A 20,676-nucleotide genomic window follows, 5' to 3' on the forward strand; every position below is an offset into this window, starting at 1 on the left:
AAGTGTCTAGAACAAGATTTTTATGATAATAAATAGTCATTAGACTATTTAAGTTGGTTGTCTTTATCTTTCAAAGTTACATGGCATTTTTCACCCATATTAGAAAACAAGCTGGTTTTCAGGAGCAGAGGAGCCAAACTATTAGCATGATAATCAGATCACAGTAACAGGTAATTGTTTTGGGTAAGCCAAGATTGCAGCCTCTCCTACTTGTTAGGACAATATCAGAATGTTGCTGATCAACAAGTAGAAAACAATATGCACTGGTTGGCTTTCTAGAATAATTTGCAGGCTCCATATTTTCTTGTTTTAAATGTGGTCTGACTGACTCTCCTCTTAAATGACTATCTATATAGGCCACTTCCTTCTTGTGTATCAGGACAATATCCCTGCAGGCGTTAAGGCATTACTCACATATGCACAATACTCACAACTCAGTTTATTTTACAATGATAATGTTCTATCCGTTCTGAAAAGAATTAATTATACAGTTGCTTTAAATTTTCCCTTCCATTTTTCCTTCTTTCCTGTTCAGGACTTTTTTTGCAGCACAATTCCCTTCCTCATCATCCTTCTACCTGTGAATTTCCATCTTGAGAACTGGTTTTTCCCATGCCTGTACATTCTCTAAAGTTCTACCTTTACTTAGGCTGCTTATGTTCCACAGTGGACGTTTTTTCCCCAAGTGATTTGTTTAATGACCATTTAATACTGGAATCTAATACGGTCCAACTCATTTTTGCATTATTGGCTTTTTGTAGGTCTCAGGGAGTCATCTGACATTTAGAATTGAATATGATTGCAATTATCCAAAACTCAGCAAGGCTTCATCATTTTTAAGATGACAAATTCAGCCTAAAACAAGTTGGAACAAGAGTGTACAAAACTTGTCAGGAAACGGCCTAAGAAAGCCCTTTAACTTGAAGGTTTGGGAAACATCAAGTTATGAGGGTTGGAGAAGGGGTCTTACGCAACACAATCCAGAATTTTGGTTCAAACCTTCTGCAAAGCAAGGCATGCCCATACAATAAAATATATTTACTGTAAAAATAAAAAATTAAATGGCTGCCCTAATGTGTGTAAATATCTTTGAACGCAGACTGCATTGAAACACACATACCCAGGAACCCAAGCAGCTTTACATAAGGTAAAATTAGGTACCAACAATGAGCACAGCAGTCAAGTTCTCCACAACACTTTGTTCACCTTACTTTGCTCCTGCTGCTCAAGTGGTTCAGATATATCTGGTCATCTGTAGCAAGAGCCTGATGTGGGAAGACACCAGCCACAGTGCATGCAGGTTACATAAAAGAATTCACAGTAGAAACAATAACTGTATCAACTGTGAAATTTACATCCAAATAATATTTAAAACTGAATGAAATGACCTTGTGAACCAATCATTACATACTTGTGGTCAGCAAGCCTAAACTTCTAGATTACTAATGATTATTTTTGCCATGCTTTTTGTGTATTCTTACAGTACTAGTGATCTGGCTACCTCCCATACAAACACATACCAATGAATCTTGCTGATGTATTTTTAAATGACACTGTTTTCCCCCCTTACCTGACCCCTACCTACCTCTCAGGGACCACCATCATCCCACTTGAAACAGCTGCAATCTAATACAACAGCCATCAAACACAAATTAAATGTGCTTTAATATTGTGTATTATGAATACAAACTTTTAAAAAATAGGAAACATTCAAAATTTTTTTTGCCATCTAACCCAGCTGGAAAAAACCTAATATAATCAAATTTGTTGCACAGTTAGATTCTATGTAGCCTCTTCAGGAAAGCCTTCTTTGCCAGACCATAAGGTATACAGAAAAGACAAACGCAACATTAAAGGGAATCTTTAAAGGTTCCTTCAACCCAAACCATGTCATGTTTTTGTGACATTGTAAGCACTGTTACCACTGCTGCACAGAAACGTCCCAGGCTTCTGATTTGCTGGTGAGTGAGAAAGTATACTGGGGAGAACCACTGCACCCTGCTCCTACCTCCTTTCCTAGGTCACCTTCTGAAACAGGAGAACAGATTCCATGAACCTCGAGCCTGACTCAATGCAGTCATTCTTATGTGGCCTAAATGAGTGGATAGATGTCTTCAAATCCTGATACCCATGAATCACATACAGATGCTGATGTAACAGTGAGAGGGTGTGCCTGGAATTATTAAAAGGCAACCAAATGACAAGAAGAACAAAGACAGGTGAAACTGCTACAACTCCATTTAGATAACTGCTAAGAAATATGCATCTTGTGAGACTTCTGACACTGGGAAAGACATAAAGAGACCAAGCCTGCTGTCAAACAGAAAGGGTAACTAAAAGGTTAAGACAGGAAAAGGAAATCAATTTGTCCATCTTGATGCCAGGCAAAGAAGTTGCCCAAGTTATCTGTCTGGTAAAAAATGAGAAGGGGAAAAAAAAAATTCAAGTCACCATTTGAAAATCATAGATGTCACACTGGCAGCCTCTCTCTTGCTCTCCTTTAATAACTGTTTCAGCTGCAACAGCTACTATATCTTAAAATCCCAAATTACTCCTGATCATTGTTGTAGAGGAAACAAGAAGGATCTTTATACAGCAAAAAGATTACTGTTAGAAAATGACTCAATAAACAACGGTTTTGCATTTTTGAGAAAAAAATTAGGTGTGCTAGGATATTAGACTGCATTACATTGACACAGGCAGTTTTTACTGAAGAATTCAAGATGGCACCAGGATGACTCAGCAACCCAAAAACAAGAGAAAAAAGCTAACTGAACATCCAATATAGATGCACTCCTTTACTAGGAAAAAAGTTTCACTGGCTACCTAGCAGACCTTTCAATAGGCTCCTTTAGAGGAAGACATGCTTTTCATTACACAGTACCCAGTTAAAGTGGTTTTTGAATGAATGAGTTTCAATATTATTAGAGAGACACATGCTCGAGCATTAACCTGTTCATGCTCACAGGGTAAGTCTGACAAATATCACTTCTGTAAAAAATGTAGTTTTTCTACAAACAGAGAGTAAAGTTGAACGGTCATAATGTATTGAAATTTAAGAGATCGAGAACAAATTTTATTGAATTTCATAAATATTTCAGTAGGTTTGTTTTCTTTCTTCATTAAGTAATGCTTTAAGACAGGTATGGACAAGCTAGAGTTTCTGTTACACAACAGCAAGCTCCCATGATAAACTTGATTACAATAACCCTTTCAGCAGTGAACTTCCTCCTCAGCTTTTTTTTCTTTCAAATAAAAGCCTCACCCTTGCTTCTTTTCATTCTGCACTGCTTTCTACTGAACAAGTACTGCATGCACCTGTTAAAATGCACAAAAAATACAGAGTTACACAGAAAAAAAACCCCACAGATAGAAAAACACCCACCCCCAACCACAGTAAGATTACAAGGTATCTCAAAACACCAGCAGACAAAAGCAGGAATCACTGGCTTGTTTTGGAAAGTAAAAGCAGCATAGATGATTAGCAGAATTTATATAGACAGAATTTTACCCCTCATAGAATATTTTTTTTAAAATAAACAAGAATGACCGGCTTCTGTCTTAATTGGAATTCTTTAAATAGTTACCACTAAGAGAAAGAAATAAAAAAATCATATGGCAATTAAGGTCATTCAAATTTTAGTCAGGAAAAGAGGCTCTTACACATGAGATCTGGAATGTTTTGACAAGAGGACCTCAGTAAACAGAGGAACATGTCTAAAAGCCAGTCTGGTGGATATACTTTCCAGGGAAGTAGAAAGCCTTTGTCATTCCAGTCTGAACACTCCAGGAGAAAACAGCAAGCATTTTGACCTGCATTCATGAGTTCATTAATAGATTTAGTCAGGAATTGCTCTGTTTGAATCAGACCCAAACTAAAACATAAATATGCAATCCACCAAAACCTAGAGTGTTAGACAAACCAAATGGCAGCAGTTTCCTGTGAGCTATGGGATGACTTGAAGACATGGGCTTTAGCCAGTAGCACATTATTAAGGGATACAAAATCCTTTCAAAAAGCCAGTGTGAAAAAAAAACCCAACTAAATACAGGGAACACTTTATAGCATTTAGAAACTCTTCGAGTTTCCTCATGACTGTGCCACAAACCCACTCCATTGCCTCAGGCAGGTGCCTTTGTCCCAGTGTTCCACCTTGTGACAGAGCAGCACAACACGACCCCTGAGAGCCCAGCCCTGGAGGAGCAGCCACCAGGCAGCGTCGCATGATGAGGGGGAATGACCAGCAGCAAAGGATGAGAAAGAACCAAATATTCTGCAACTGAGTTGGCTTCACGTGGTGTGCATTAATGTGGGCTTAAACTCACATATTAAATGAAGAAAAGGAAAAGACATACAGAGCATCTCACCACTTCCTGCATGCTGAACTGAGACACTATCTTGGTTTAGAAACATTGTGAGACAAAATTATTAAGGACTACACCCTAGTGCACTTACAGTCTCAGCTAAAGCATATCCACTTCAGCAATTCCTAAATTCCATACGCTTAACTTTAAAACCTTAATCACTATTAAAAGAAATGAAAAGAAGATAGTATTAGCTTCATCTATTCACAAATCCAAGATATATGCTTACTTTTAGGGCCAGAAGAGGACTGCACAGAACTGAGAACTGTTTAGAAATATTAAGGGTATAAGCATAAAGTGCAAAAATCCTTAAACTTCCACCTCTGTCAGCCGAGGATGGCTCCCCCATGACCTAGAATTTATTTACTCTTGCATGTCTTTTTGCATTTCTCCTCTTGCCACATTTCTAGGCCAGGCTTCTTGCAAGCGTTCCTTCTTCCTCCTGGCATTGGGAACACTGCTACTACTCAACAGCAAGGAAATTTACATTGTGAGTTATTGAACCAGAAATTCCCTTAGTTCCTCCACCAAAACAAACCAAAAGATCACTAGAAAAATATAAGCATAAAAAATCTGTTTTCAAAAAGCAAAGTTTTTGCCTAAGAAAAATGTGCAGTCTTCATTGCTTAGAATTCTTTGCCATAGGTTAGACATACCCCTTTTATGCAATGATTTTGCATACTTTTACCACTTAGTCATTCCTCAACATTTTTCGAGTTGAATAAGAAACATCCCCAGATCTCTAAATCTGAAACTTTATGGGATCATATTTAGTTCACCTAACTTAAAGGTTTGAACCATGACTTAAAATAGAGTTACTGTGAGATAACTAGTTAATGAAAAACGGAGTTTTATAATCTTTAAAAAACTCTCCCCAGAACACAAAAACCACAAACTGAAACCGTAACTGAAATTCCAGAACAAACAAAAAAGTGGTTGTACTACATGAATCCAAAAAGATCTATTTAGCCTTGCATCCAGCAGCAAGGAAGCAAAATGTGCATGGAGGGATTTATGAACCAAGCAAGCCATGACATCACCAAACGTCTGTCCAGCTTCACACCATTTGTGGCTGAGTCAGCAGTGAGATCTCTTGCTTTTTTTTTTTTGTTCCAGATCCCTTTCTCTTCATGGCATTGGTACAGTCAGCATCTGGCACTTTTAACATCCAGAACATCCTCTAACACAGGGAGTTTGACCAGTTACCCACAAATGTATGAAACCTCATCTCCTGCTGTTTGATTCTGAACCTGCAGACCAGTAACCTCTTCTAACACCTCCCAGTCTTTGTATTGGAAGAGACAATGAACAATAGTCTCCTAAATATGTTCTACAAACTAGTACCACATTTTCCTCTTAGTGACTTCTTCTTTAGGTTGAAAGGTAAGTAGATAATATTGTTTCATGCAGGAAAATTGTCCCTAGGTTTGATGATCCTTGTTGTGACGCTCTGTACCTCTTAATTCTTCCGCAACTTTGAGAAAAGGGAGGGTAAGAAAAGCAAAACACCCAATCAAAATTCCATACGGTATTTAAGATACAGGTGCATGACAGTTTTATACATTAACATAAAATTGTTTTGATCTCCATTTTTTTATTAGATGTCAGGAGTTAGAAAATAATTCCAATGAAGCTGGGCTACAACAACCACATGTTCAAAAACTGCATCATGAACGGATTACAGAAAACTGTATAATTAAGATCACACAGATATTTAAACTAAGGCTGGTACATAAAAGTAATAGCATCGATAACACCAGCTTTCAGAGAACACTTCAAATAAATTTTTCTTAATACCATTTTCTCCACATAGAATAAAGATATTTAAGTGAATTGTTGGACAGGAAGAAAGTTTGAGAAATTTCAAGTAGTATTGCTCCCTTTGTATTCCCATAACTATGAAGCTGTGAGGTTATATATCTCAGCAGACACAAAAAGGGGAAGGTTTGACTTGTTCCAAACTGCTCATAACAGAGGATTCACAATTATATCAAGAAAAAAGAGAGGAAAAGTGAAAAAAACCAAGACTGAACAGAATTTAGAGGACTAAGCAACCTGTAGGTATACTTTTGTTTTCACTGGAACTTTTTGTTTAAAATTATCATTATTCTCTAAAAATTACTTCTGCATCTCTAAGTAATGACATGCATTTTACTTTTTCCTACAAGGTTTACTCATCAAAAATGGTCAGCAGACCATTTTATTTAAAAAACCATCTTCAGACTAGAAAATCATTTAACATATCATTAGCATAGCATTGTTATCTATCAAATTAGCAACACTAAAGCAGCCGCCAAGAGGTATAAATAATTTCCACAATAACAATTTCAGCACAGTTACCACACACAATACTCAAAATACAAAAGTATACAGAGAATTTTACTCCTCCTTAGACATTGGGATAAAAACCATAAAGCCCTAGTACAGTGATTCAGTTCATCTGTCCCTCCTAGAAGAGCACTATAATTAGGAGACTAAATCCACACCCACAAATAAAGAAACACCAGCACTTAAGAAATACTGTCAAGTTTATAAACTTCTATTCACATACTCAAAGTCTGTAATGAAGCAAATGCTAATCCTTAGGCTTTTAAGTTGATGAAATTATAGTACCATAAATAGCATCTCTGATATAAAACGATCACAAAGAATGAACTATCGTTTGCTGTATAAAAGCACTCAGCCACATTGCATCCAATTTAGGGTAAAAATAAAGGAATGACACCAGCAAACCTAAGAAATGCATCAGCCTGAAGAGCAGGACAAATACCTGTATTTTTAGCAATGCTAAAAAGTCATCATGAGATTTCCAAGGATCTTCAGTGGTCAGTATTACAGCTTTATATAAACATACACCACGAGCTATGAGCTGAGTGCTCTACAGCCATTCCTAAGTGACACCAGCCCCGCAAAATGTGCTTTACCCTGAGCACTTCATGGTTCAGGTACAGAACTTGCTCTTCCCTGTGCTGCAATAAAGGTCACTGGTCATCTGTTTTATTATGTGAGAAGATATTAAGTCTTTCAGTATTCGAAAGAATGATAAAAGAATTACCACTGTGAGTGAAAACAGCACACAAACTTTACAGGCTTGCACAGACCTCCAGGAAAAGAGCTGAGTGTAGGCAAGAAGAGAGAAGGATCTAATAATAGTCTCTCTGCTAATCTCTACCTATCCTTCCTCTTGGATCTACATTTGAGTGATCTAATGAACATACTCTCAGTGAGAGAGGTAGATACTTTTCAAAGCTTCCCAGGGAAGATCCTATCTAAGTTTATACACTTCAAACACGGGAAAATATTTGTGATATGCTCCTGAATGCAGGAAATGAAACAAAACCAGCTTAAAGTATCTAAAACAAAATGCAAACAATGGTTTCCAATGTGAGTAAGTCGAGTAATACACTAAGATACAGGAGTCATAGTTTCCTTTTGTTATTTACAAATTCAAAGAACTAGTTTTCAATAAACCAGTAATACTGATGCTACTTCTGGTCAGAACATAGATAAATCGTTTAACCAATCCTAGAATCATATTTTATACAAACCCCCTCATGTTTTATAACAAGTTAGCAGAGATTATTAGAAATTACTAGTGATTGAATGCCGAATTACTTCTAAAATTGAGCCATTACCCTCAATAGCCCAGGTCTACAACCAGTTCCTAGTTTTGGTTATATACAGCAGGTAACTGTCAAAGCACTGAGTAATTGTCTTTCCTTAATCCATGAGAAACCTTCCAATTTTATGTTTTCCTCCAGGCTACTTGACAGTTCTTCTGCCCCCAACATTCACAGGGAAATCGAAATCAGGAGGCGTCTTAAACTACTTAAACTTGTCAGCTAAATTTACAAAACAAAATGGCTTTTACTATGCTTGAACAAAGCTGAATTGATTCACATACATTTTTGTGGCACATCCCCATGTAATTCAAACCAGTTTTTACAAAGCAACTGAGTTGTTGGATGGTCACAAGGCACGAAGTGCTTATATGGTGCAAATATTAACAACGGTATTCCACCTGCAATACTGCCTGTAATAAAGACAATAAGAGAGAGGGTATAAATCTGAGGTTCTGTGTCTTTAACCTGCTTGCTACAGCAAAATTCTGTAACATTTAACCATATTGTAACATAAACTATTAACTTTACATCATCATTTTGAATGTGGATGACAAGTCCCACATTGGGTAATACTGCACAAGGACACAAGTCCCAAGTTTAAACCTTGTTCTCAAGTAGTATAGAAGACAACATAAAAACATCTAACTCCTAAAAAAGCAGAGGCATTAGACCTCTCCAAACACAGTCATGGTAAGTCACTACACTCACAGACAAGTCCGTAATATTCCTTTTTATTGTGGAATAATGGCATAAAGGGAAAAACACAGAAAAAAAAAGATCCCCTTTCTGAAGCAGAGGGGGTTTAACTGCAGTGCTGTTCCTGTAGCACTCCAGGGCAATCTCCTGGATTAAAAAAAAAAGACAAGAAACAGCACAATAGATATTCTGCAATGAAACAAGATGTTAAGGTGACTAAGCCGTAAGCAGCAGGGAAACTAAAAAAACAAACAATCCCAAAATCTTGAATTTCAATGCCACAGGTAAATGGGTAAGTCATGAAACAAATATGAAGAAAAGTAAGATTGTTTTGTAACTGGAAAAAGAATACAAATCCATATCATTAAAATCATTTGTAAGGAAGAGAAAAATTTATGTCTGCAAAAAACCAAACCACTACCTGATAAAATGGAGTATTTTACAAAGGAGAGGCACAGATAATTTACACACAAGAAGCTTCGAGGAAATAACTGAGGAGTTCTCTGAAACACAAATGTTTTTTAAATAATCTTAAGAAATTCTAAACATCAAAGGGTTCTCCACATTAATATGCAATATTTAAAAAAATGTAAAAGGGGAGATTCAGGAACTCTAGAATGATTAGCTTGGTATGGATCCTGAACAAAATAATACTATGGCAATGGGAAAAATAGAAGCTAAAAATATCCTGTCAGTCAAGTCACCTTCATAAGGTCAGGAGAGGAGAGCAGAGAGCTGACTGAAGCTCCAGCTCCCACAAGAAGCTGATCTGAAAAACCTTTTTTCTTCTTCATGGGAAAGCTAAAGGGGACCCAAATCAAAATTACCACCAAGTCTCACTGGAAGAATGTAACTCATAATTTACTGAAAAGTCAAGAGTAGCTCTGTGGGAAACAAAGCATGCAGAACAAAGGACCAAAACAGAAGCATCCTTGATGGCAGAGGAGTAGCTTGGCAAATTCATCTCAGAAATCAGATCTCTCAAATCTTCACCAGAAGTGAGCTTTTACTGAAGCTGACACAGAATGATGGGTGACAGAAGGATTAGTGTCAGAGAAATATGGATATAAAACTGCTGCCAAGAATAAAGTCAAGCAACACTAAAAAAGGGGGAAAAATGGAAAAGAAGAAGAAAAAGAAAATATAAACTATAGAATACTGTAAAAGAAGAAACCAAAGACCTGGAAAGTTTCCAGGCAGCATGGAAAAGAATGATCATCTCTCAATCGTTCAAGAAGCCTTTCACTGTTAAATAAAAGAGGAAAGAAATTTACCAATCCAAGCTAGGGAGGGGGGGTGTGTGAATGCTTAAGTGCAAGGTATATATTCCTCCAACACAAATAAAATAAATCCAAAGCATCTTACAGAATAAAGCATTCCACACTCAAGTGGCACATTCTCAAAAGAGCTGAAATTTTCCAGTCTGCTTTATAAATACATTATAGTATCTATTTCAACACCTATCACAGATTATTTTTAGAAAAAGGAAAGCCTTGGATGAATTAGAACTTTTCTTAGAGCAGCAAACATTTGTTTTTCAACTCTTCAATTTCCCATCAAAGCCAACATCAGTTCACAACGGAGCATGAATAAAAAGTCCTTATTAAAATGAACATAATAAGAGTTCCCCAGAGGTGCCAGCCTAACCCAACACCGACAAAAGAGACATAACTTTAATGTAGAATGAGAAGCTACTAAGCCTGAAAGAAAAAAAGTATCAGGCAGAAGAAAGGAACAAGAAGACTTTCAGTTAAGTGGGATAAAGAGGAGAAAATCCCAACATGCTTTTGACTTTCATGATTGTTCTCTCTTGTCCACGGCAGTGATTTATGACAAGCAACAGCATACTGCTACCACTTTTCAAGAGTTTTCCATGGGTAAAGGTAAGGAAGATGCAAACATCAGTCTCAGATGGAAGTTTAGGAAACATTTCTGTATCATGGAAAAATCAGAAGAGTAACCCTGGGAGTTTTTTAAGAATCAAGACATCTAGGGATGGAAATAGGTGAATTACATAGAGCAGAATTCAAACTAAACAGTGATTCTGTTAATGTAACTTGGAAGTTGGATGTGTAAAAAGAAACAAAAAATAAGAAGTTATACTAAAACAACCCAAAAGTAATGTGGATGGAAACTATGGAAACTTTATCATGTTGCAAGGTCAAAGCTCTTGAAGTAAATACATTTCTTGTTATAGAACAGCACTACTCAAGGGATCATAAAAACAAAAAACACACAAAAAGAGAGGAATGGAATTAAATTACAAAACAAAAAAGGAAGTATTTTTAAGATGCAGGTTTCTAGACAGCAAGCTACATCAACAACACTGTCAACACTAAAACATTCAGTGGCCTTGTAAAAGAGAGAAGGTTTCAAGTAGACTTAGAATTGTGCAGCTACTTCCATTTAAGACTAAGGAGGAGGTGGGAAGAAAGGGTTATATAGAGAAGCCATTCCATGACCACGCTCCAGGGCAGAAGTAGCAAGGATAATCTAGTAAATACCCATTCCTTTCGTCTTTGAGGGTAGGTTGGTGGACAGTTCTGAACAGAATTTGACTAACACCCACCAACTTCACCTTCCTCCTGGTCTCCCCTTTAAGAAAAAAAGATTCTTAACTCCTTCTTTCCTAAAGTCAGTATTTTAAAGTTGGAGAAGAGAATGAGAGAAGGGAATTTCACTGAAGTCACACACTGGGCTCCTTGCCAAGTCCAGACACTTGTGCATCTACAGATAACCATTCCCAAAGCTCCTTAGAACAACAGGATCTAAAAGATTCTTATAAGACTACACCTATCCTGTTGCACACAGCACATACTCCAAAGTGACGTGTTTGTTATCTTCAATACTTCAGTAAATCATGTTGCCCAATAGCCATGGGAGTGACCTGCTTACCCATATATACATGTACATTTAAATTTGTGTGTGTGTGAAGAACATGAGAATCAAAATCAAAAAGTACTTTTGGACTAAAAAATCCATTTACAATCCATTAAAGGGTAAATACACCAAAAAGTAAATAATGAAATCTAAAGGTAAATTTGAGACAGGAAAAGACAATCAGCTTTAAAGCACAAACAAAATAATTACATAAAAGGTAATTTGGTAAACAGTCCTGAGTCAAAAACGTAAGGCCAGACAGATCTGGCAAAGACAAGCTGTTGCTAGTTTAAAAGAAAAGGGATGCTTTAATCAATTTTGTATGAGGATAAAGATGAATCCCTAAAAGCAAAACAGAGGATGTGTATCTTAAGGATGTATCCCTACTCGAAGCAGAAATGGAAGAGGGAATTTTTGTGTAGCTCCAGTGTAGGACAAATGGTATCAATAAAATAAAACAAGTTGAAAGCAAATTATCCACTGACCTTTTATATATACTAGTACGGACTTACAAACACGTTTTAACTCCTACACTAACGGGCTTTAAAGAAAATAGATATCCTGTACATTATAAAGGAAACTTACACCTAGAAGAGAAAAGATGACTGTGCTTATCAAAGACATACTGGTTACCGGCACAAGCCAGTGCATCTCAAAGCAGAGATTTACTGTAGTTAAACAAACTGCAAAACAGCAAAAAACCCCTCTTGACCTCCTGCACAGAACAAAACCAAAACCTTAAGTATCTTATTCTTTCTTGATACATAAACAAAAAGTTTTAATCAAATGGAACAAGAATACTTGTTTTAGAAAAAGGAAATTTTGCTTTTCCTCTCCTGTACTGGCAAATTATAACTTCTGAACTAAGTAGGAGCATCTTGTTACTGCTGCTGTTTGCCCTGTGAACCCTCTAACCATGCATTAGGTAAAACCCATTTTCCAAAGGCTAACTTCTAACATACACATGATCTTAATAGAGGAAGGAATAAATAGGATGATAGTAAGTAAAAGCTTAGAAAAGAGACTTGAAGCAATGGAAAGATAAACAACTCATTTTACACAAAGATCTTCTATAAAGTACTTTTATCCTTCCTAAAATACTTGTGAGGTAGTACTTACCTCCAGCTAGGACCTGACACCTGTCTAACAGTTATGTATCATGATAAAGATGATGAAGAGAGCTGGAGGCTCCTTTTCTCTTTACTTATGAGACAGTCATGCCAGAGCTCCCAGACTTCTGGACAGCAGTGTCCACAACCTTTGTGGTAGGTATTTTAAAAAAAGTTTAGTTTGAGCAGAATGAAGAATTATGCCCTTCTTGTAAGCAGTTCCATTACTAAAACATGAAGGGCCTATCTGCCACCTACACTGAAAATGTGAAATAGCATACAAGGCATACCTGAGGTTGGAAGGGACCCCCCGAGATTACACAGAGTCCAATCCATCTGCTCAGAGCAGTGTCACCTACAGCAACATGCTCAGGACTGTGTCCCATCAGGTTTTGTGCACCCCACAGTGGTTCAGGGTCACCTGTTCCAGCATTCAGTAATCCTTACAGTAAAACAGTTTTGTATTTAAATGGAATTTTCTGTATTACATTTTGTGCCCGTTGACTCCTGTCCTTCCACTGTGCACCACCAAGAAGAGAGCCTGTCTCCATCCCAGCTCCTCCCCGACAGGTATTACTGAAATTACCGAAATGCCCCCCACAGCCTTCTCAGTGATAAAAAACCCAGCTCTCTCAGCCCCTCCTTGCACAGCAGACACTGTAATCACCTCTAATTCCTAAACAGTATGCAGGACAGGGAAAAATGGTCAGTGATACAGACTCTATTCCTAAGTTACACAGCACAGAAGTTCATTACAGCTGGGAAGCCTGAGACTAGTCACAGTCTTTGTACATTAAATACTACTAATACATGACAAGATATAAAAACCCCTTGTGCATGTATATATAAACACGTCACTACATAGAAAGTAGATGTGACTCACCTTGTAATAATGTTGCATTTATTTTTCTAAAATCTGTAACAACTTCAACCTTGTACAAATTCAGCATATTTTGGGTATGTGGGAAATTGTTACTGAAAAAAAATCTTTAAGCCACTAAGAATATTTTTCTACAAGGTAAGTCTTATCAAGTTAGGTTTCATCTGCACTTAACTGATAAAATGATACTAAAAATTACTTCAAATCCTTCAAGCTACTACAATATAATTACTTCTTCATTCAAATTTGGGCTGCACAGGACACAATTTAATGCACTAAACACCTGTTCAAAATAAAAAAGAAGACATATGGAATAGTCCTGTCAGTTATCAGAATTTTGGAACATGCTTGCAGCTTAAATTCACCAGACTTGAAGCACAACAAATAATGGCACTAGGGTAACCTACCTGCCTGGTTATAATGGCCTTAATATCATAAACCTCTTTAAGATAATTGTCTATAAAATATTCTATACATAACACAAAGGAGAAAAGAATGCAGGCTGTATTTTCAGGATGGAGTAATACACAATCTCACTTCCTGCTCCAGGACAATAACCTCATCGCTTGTACTTCTCAAAACTCAGAAGTCAAAACTAGATACAGTAAGCCATGGGTAATCTCAGTGCTACAGCGAGAAACATAAGATGTAGGAACGAGCTAGTAAGGTTTTTGCAATTATCAGCCCAATGATGTAGTAAAAAACCCATTAAAATTAAATAAACCTGAGGATGTATTACTAAAGTATCATTGAGAGTAAAGTAGGAGCAGATATTCCTAAAAAGAGGAAGCCACAATGACACTGGAGAGGCTGGAAAACAAATGGTACAGTAAGCTTACAGAACTTTACCTATGTATCTCAATGAAAACAAAGTTAAGAGATTACTTGATTAGCATCCATATCTACCTATACTTTGGAAGTGAGGGGTGCACCTCTATTTCGAAAGTAGTAAGATTATCCAAGGGTAACTGTCACCTCCTCTCTGCAAACAAGATTTCCCACTCTGGCATATGGTACAAGCTTTACAGTTGCAATTCATAAGACAAAAACACATCCAAAGGATGGAGGCAAAGAAGGACAGAGAGAATGAAAATTTTAAAGGCTTTAAAAAAAAGGTTATACCCATATTAGAACCTAACATATCTTTTCTTCTAAGGAAATATCTAAGACAGAAAAAGAAATCAAGATGTTTTTTATTAAATTGATCCTCTCATTTTTAAAAGTTGAGGTCATAATTCTCATTTATCCAAACAAGAAAGCAGTGGTATAAAAACAAAAATATAAATGCTACAACTTCTGAAGCTACAGCTCCTGAACAACTCATGACCTGCTGAATATAAGCAATATATTGGATAATGGTAATGCAACTTGCAACATCATCACTGAGGGATTGGGCTCAAAACCATTACAGCAGAGTAAAACCCAGCTTCTCCTGTCAGCAGAATTGCTGCTTTCTGTTCTTAAAAGCTAAGATTTCATTTGCACACTTCAAAAATCCATAATAAATCTTTTTTATCTGTATCACAAACACCATCGGGCAACTGTTACCACAATACATAATAATCTTAAATAAGGGAAATTGACATTTCACTCAAGACTTGTCCATCACTATTGAGCTCCTAAAAGGGCTGTAAGCCCTTATGTAGATTTTAGGCTTGGTATATTTCAACTAGTACAGCAAGAAACGGAACAAGATATAGCACCTAAACCGTATTTTATGAAAAGAATATGGAATTACAAACAAATTCAAAAGATAACTTAAATAAGCATAATATAATATATTATCCGAAAAGGATAATATACTGCCCTTAGATGTCAAGTCAAACCCTATTTCTGAGTATTTCAAGAGCAGTTCTAAATACCTTCTTCTCCACAAGCACTTATTGATTTCATTTTAATTTAGGTAATCAGCTTAATAAGACTGGTTAAAGATTAAAGCACTTAGAGTCACAGAGTGCACTGGTTTCCACACAGGCTCCAACACTGTGAAACATGAACCCTACTACAAAACAATAGATTTAATCAATTTATTAGTACAGTGAACAAAAGAACTAAAATACCACAAAATAACTAGGTTTTGGTTGATTTTTTTTTTAATCTTTCCCTTTAAGAAAAAAATTACCTCTACACAAAAGATCTTAAGATCAAGTCCACATAACTTCATCTTCTCCGGAAAATGCTGAAAAACATTCAGATATGGAATATGACCTTCAATAACAAACCTGCATTAAAAAAAAATGAAGACCAAATCAAGAAAGTATTTAGGATGATAAATGCATAGGTTTATTATAAAATAATTATACAAATTAACTTCTGATTTGAAATAACATCAGTATTATGCTGCCTGAGCAATTCAATATGAAGTTACACACCCCTAAATGCTCCACAGAACAAAAATCAGTTCAAACATTTAACAGGTTTTTAAGTTCCAGCTCAGATATGACTGACAAATGATAACGTTATGGCAGTAAGCATACAATCAACATCCTTACATCAAGTTTATTCTGCACATTCTTCAGCTACTGCATTTCTGAAACTGCTTTAAGCCTCCTCTGAATGGTATGGAATTTTGTTTTTCAAATTTCTAAAGCCTTAAGTAAATTTTACTTTGAAAAAAACACACACTTTCTGCTGGAGGAGTTTAAGTCAGGTAATGTGATAGGGAGGAAAGTCACAGAATGATGAGCAAATACATAGAACTGAATCCACATTAATTACATCTGTATGATGATTTTAAAAAAAAGTATTATTCAGGTATGAATAGAAATGGTCTCCTATACTAAGAAATCAAAATAGTTTAATTTTTATTTGCACTCAAGTAATGTATTTTTTTGTTAAAAATTGGCTTTGGTAAGTGGTTGACAGTATTATTTGATTTTTCTCAACTTTTTCATGTACACACATATATATAAAAAATGGGACTTAACAGCACATATCAATAAAAAGCCACCTCCACACCAAACCCCTGCTCTTATCTAGAATCTTAGCAGACACCCACAACAGGCAAAGCAAGCACAGAACAGTACAGACCCTCATAAGGGAACACACTCATTCCACAGTAAAGCACACTGATAGTCTCCCACTGGACTAAGATAGAAATGCTTTCCTGTCTCCTCTTCTGCAACCTAATTTTGTTACGACTACATTAAACTTGTAGAAGTCAACATTACAAACAGAGAAGACTCTTCTTTAAATAATCTTAAACAACTGAAAACTATTTTCTCTCCTGCTGACTGTGTTACCTGCACAGGACCTCTCTGATGTCGCTACACAGATTAGTAACTTCTTGGTCTACAAATATGTCATGTCCCTCCTGAGCCTACAGCAATTCATAAGTTCACCTGCTCTCTCTCAGTCCAGTGCCCTCATCACTAATTGTTCCATCTAGTGTGTATCTACTGAAGTTGACTAAAATTCTACTTAAAAGCTAGTTACTGCAAAGTTTACAGTTATATTCTACTTTTTTAAAGCAATCTTATCTGAATTTTCAGTTTAATTGAAAAAATTAATTAAAAACAAGATTAAAATAAAAAGTGTAGACAAGGTGGTGTTAGGTCAAAGGTTGGACTCGATCTCAGAGGTCTTTTCCAACATAGTTGATTCTGTGATTCTGTGATAATCAAAACTCTGTCTCAGTTAGAATTAACCCATTGTTTATAATAGTTTCTGAAAAATAAGAGCAATATGAAAAATCACAGTTCCCAATAGTTTTTATTCCAAGATTTTGTGTATTGGTCTCTTAAATGAAGAGGTAAAAGTTGCTGCACGATCCTTTCTAATAAAATTGTGTGATGAGCATTTTGCTAATGAAATTTCAGTAGCTTTCCTCAACCAGCATTAGTGTTTCCCACCCCAAGTAGAGTTGTGCACTGGCCCACGTGGTCAGTGAGGCCACCTTGCAAACCCATCTCCAGTCACTTGCCCTCGCCATCCCACCTGACCTGCTGAGCAGCTTGCACATCAGTTTGTCAGCTCATTTGAGTCACCCACACTAAATTGAAGAACATAAGCTTGAGGTATGTTTTCACAAAATTGATCGAGGCAACCTAAAAGCTCAACAAAACTAGCAGGACTTCCCTCCTGGTGATCTGGCTGTGTGTACTCCTGTTGCTCCTCATCCTCTTCCCCAAACGTAATCACAACAGCAGCAGAAAACCACTCATTACTCTGTTGCCTGAAAGAGTTTCTTTCCCATCATCTAAAGAACTGAGGAGGCTCACAGATGGTTCCACAAGTGAAAGAGTTGGCAGAGGGAAGAGGATGCATCACACAGGCAGGAGAACAAAAGGAAGCAAGATCGTCCTCTTTCAGCAACGGTGACCCATTACTGGCTCAGCTGATAAGCTTTGGCTGAGTCGAGTTAAGGCACAATCACACCATTAGACCTGAAGAGCTGGAACCAGAGAGCAGCAACCTTCTGAGCCAGCACAGCAGCAGCTGGAAGAGGACAGACAATCAGGACCTTCCCTCGGGTGTGGTGTAGTGGTGATGCAGCCAAACCACCCTAACAGCTTGCTGCCTCTGAAATGGGAAATCCCACCCTCCCTTCAGTCCCCTGCCACACACTCCTCCCTGCTGACAAAAGCACTTGTGTGACTTCTCAGAGGATCAGATGGAGAATCAGTCTCTTCCAGAGTTTGACTCCAACCAGATAGATTCCCAGACTCAGCTGACTGCAGGAACATTACTGCACATAGGCAGAACAAGACTGCAATGAAGCACATTAACCTGCACTAAAATGTCCAGTTAAACTTTTACAAAATAAATCTTCTACAGATCTACTTCTTTCAATTACTAAACCCTCCATTGGATAAATGCTACTACTAGAGCAAGAGAAAGAACAAGAATGTTTATGCAGGACCACAGCAACAGAAATTTGGAGCAGCTTAAACTGATGCTGGAACCACATCCTTATGCTGCAGGAGACAACCAATGTCCATCAAAATGTCTTTTCTAAAAAAGTTTTCACTAACTTGGCTGTATCAAGTCAAAGCACCGCAACTGTTTAAAAAATAATGCCATATTTTCTAGCTTGAAATTACTGTCTCCATAAAAAAGAATGCTCTTTTCTCTCAGATTAAGAGCTGCTTTTACATTCTAAAATTACAGCATAAAAAGCCTGCTGTGAATACAATGTGCTGCTTATCAAGTTTTTAACACTTAATCCAAAAGTCCAGATTTGGAATAGCACTTCAGAACAGTTTCTTCTGTCTGCGGTTCCTCCAAACCTCCCATTTAACAGAGAGATTGTCAAAACACCTGCAAGACTATGTTCTGTCAGGGAAGTGCTTGAAAATGTGACTGGTACATACAGTACACAGGCCATGTTCTCTTAATTACAGCAGCAGTGTACATTAGTAAGGTCCAAGTATGAAAAAAATCCTAGGTCCTCAGCGTGCTCCAAGGAAATGATGCATCTGTTAAAGCCACACAGTAATGCCACAAACTGATTACAAGTTCAGTCCTGCCAGCACAACTAGGTATAACCTTATTTGAAAGGCATTATTACTCAGAATCTCAAAGTCTAGCATCTTGAAACTTTGTCCAGAACTCAACTATTTTATTATTTATTATACCTCACATGGAACACTGTGGGACTATTCACAATGGAAAAGGATTTAATGTGTAGCATAGGCTTGAGAAGAAGGCTGTGAAAAATGTTATTTTTAAACCAAAATGTTCCTTTCAGAGGAAGTAATTGTAGTGTTTTTCTGCTATGTGTGTCAAGTAGCAAGGAGGAGTAAGTATATTTTTGGTGTTGTAAATCCTTTAAAAGCTGGCAGATTGCCCCACCATAGTGCCTAAGTATGTATCACAAGGGAGGAGTGGTAGTCAGCTGACTTCAGGGTACAGAGAAAACCAAACTGAGGAAAAAACAAAGCAGAACTTTAAACAGAACTCTAATTCAGTTGGTTTAAATAAAACAATTTGCCTACAAAGACTTAAAAGGTAATGCTGAATACTTAATGTTTTCTCTGAATAATTTTCATCTTTGGTCTGTCGTTATTTTGATCTGTGTATCTTAATGCATGCAAAAATGTGAACATTGTCTGATTTTTTTAAACTTAAATATTCAGAAGTAAGAAAATAAGTATTTTATGGTAGTTCATGCAATTTAAAATTCTTTCCCCTTCTTCATCAAACCTGTTGAAAGGCAAAGACCTTAAGGGTAGGGAGGGAAGCATGATAACGTAATTACAGTCTTATACAACTATCGTATCATGGTAAAACTTTGCAATACAAATGACATTCTTTTAAACGTCACTTTCTGTGCTTAATTCAGTTTGTATATTCAGTGCATTTAAAGTCACTGATTCATTATGATTTACTCCATTTTAGACACATAAGTTCTATCTAATTAAATGGTATCGTCTCATTCAAATCATCTTATTTCCATTTCCAATTATTCATTTCAGATTATGCCCTTCTGTGCTATATTTGGAACTTGATTTTTTTTATCTCTTCCAGCTTTTTTTACTGCTTTCATGTTCTCTCTAAATCCTTTCATGTAAGTGTGCTCACCTCTTCAGGATCTCGGTCCAAAGGATGTTCTCCAGATTCTGAACCATTTTCCTGGATCTTTTCTGTAGCTGCCAGTTTTTAAAGTGCTAAATACAACAATATACCATTCCTATGCAAACAAACTACCTTTCCTCTTAACAGTTGACTTTGACAGCTGTCGTTTGGTAAGGTTTTTTTCCAACCACACCATTGTACTAAGACAGGAACTTGTGAGGATGTCTTTGCCTGGTATAACCCAGAGAAAGTTTCCAAGATACAATAACCAAAGAAGAGATACTTAACTATTTATTTTTCTCTCCAAATGGGTCATTAATAATCGCTTAGTGTGAACCAGCTGCTCTGTCCCAGTAATTGTATTTTACTACTTGGATTTTTGTCATATGCAAACATTATCAGACAGGTTTTACATTATTTATTTTCTAATCATTGACAAAATTACAGAGCATGCTATGGGAGTTCTGACTCGTACAGAATTTCCTTGGAAGACAGTAGCCGGTAATAAATCTTGTTATTGAAAACCACTTTTGAGTTCTACTAGATCTTAATCTACTCAATAAACACTTCTGTATTGCAGAGTGCTAGTTTGAATTCTGAATACTAC

The 20,676-nt window shown here is 36.7% G+C and overlaps 1 protein-coding gene across 1 annotated transcript in view; it reads right to left on the minus strand.

The window, feature by feature from the left end:
- TAF1B (TATA-box binding protein associated factor, RNA polymerase I subunit B) overlaps window positions 1-20,676 on the minus strand; it is a 46,044-nt gene that overhangs the window by 16,361 nt on the left and 9,007 nt on the right. Inside the window, exon 8 of the mRNA XM_018088841.2 lies at window positions 15,676-15,775. Coding sequence (XP_017944330.2) covers window positions 15,676-15,775 — 100 coding nt within the window. The remainder of the gene's footprint in view (window positions 1-15,675; window positions 15,776-20,676) is intronic.

This window comes from Manacus vitellinus, unplaced genomic scaffold (genome assembly GCF_001715985.3).
Source record: "Manacus vitellinus isolate BGI_N305 unplaced genomic scaffold, ASM171598v3 scaffold_11_pilon, whole genome shotgun sequence".
Classification (NCBI taxonomy): domain Eukaryota; kingdom Metazoa; phylum Chordata; class Aves; order Passeriformes; family Pipridae; genus Manacus; species Manacus vitellinus.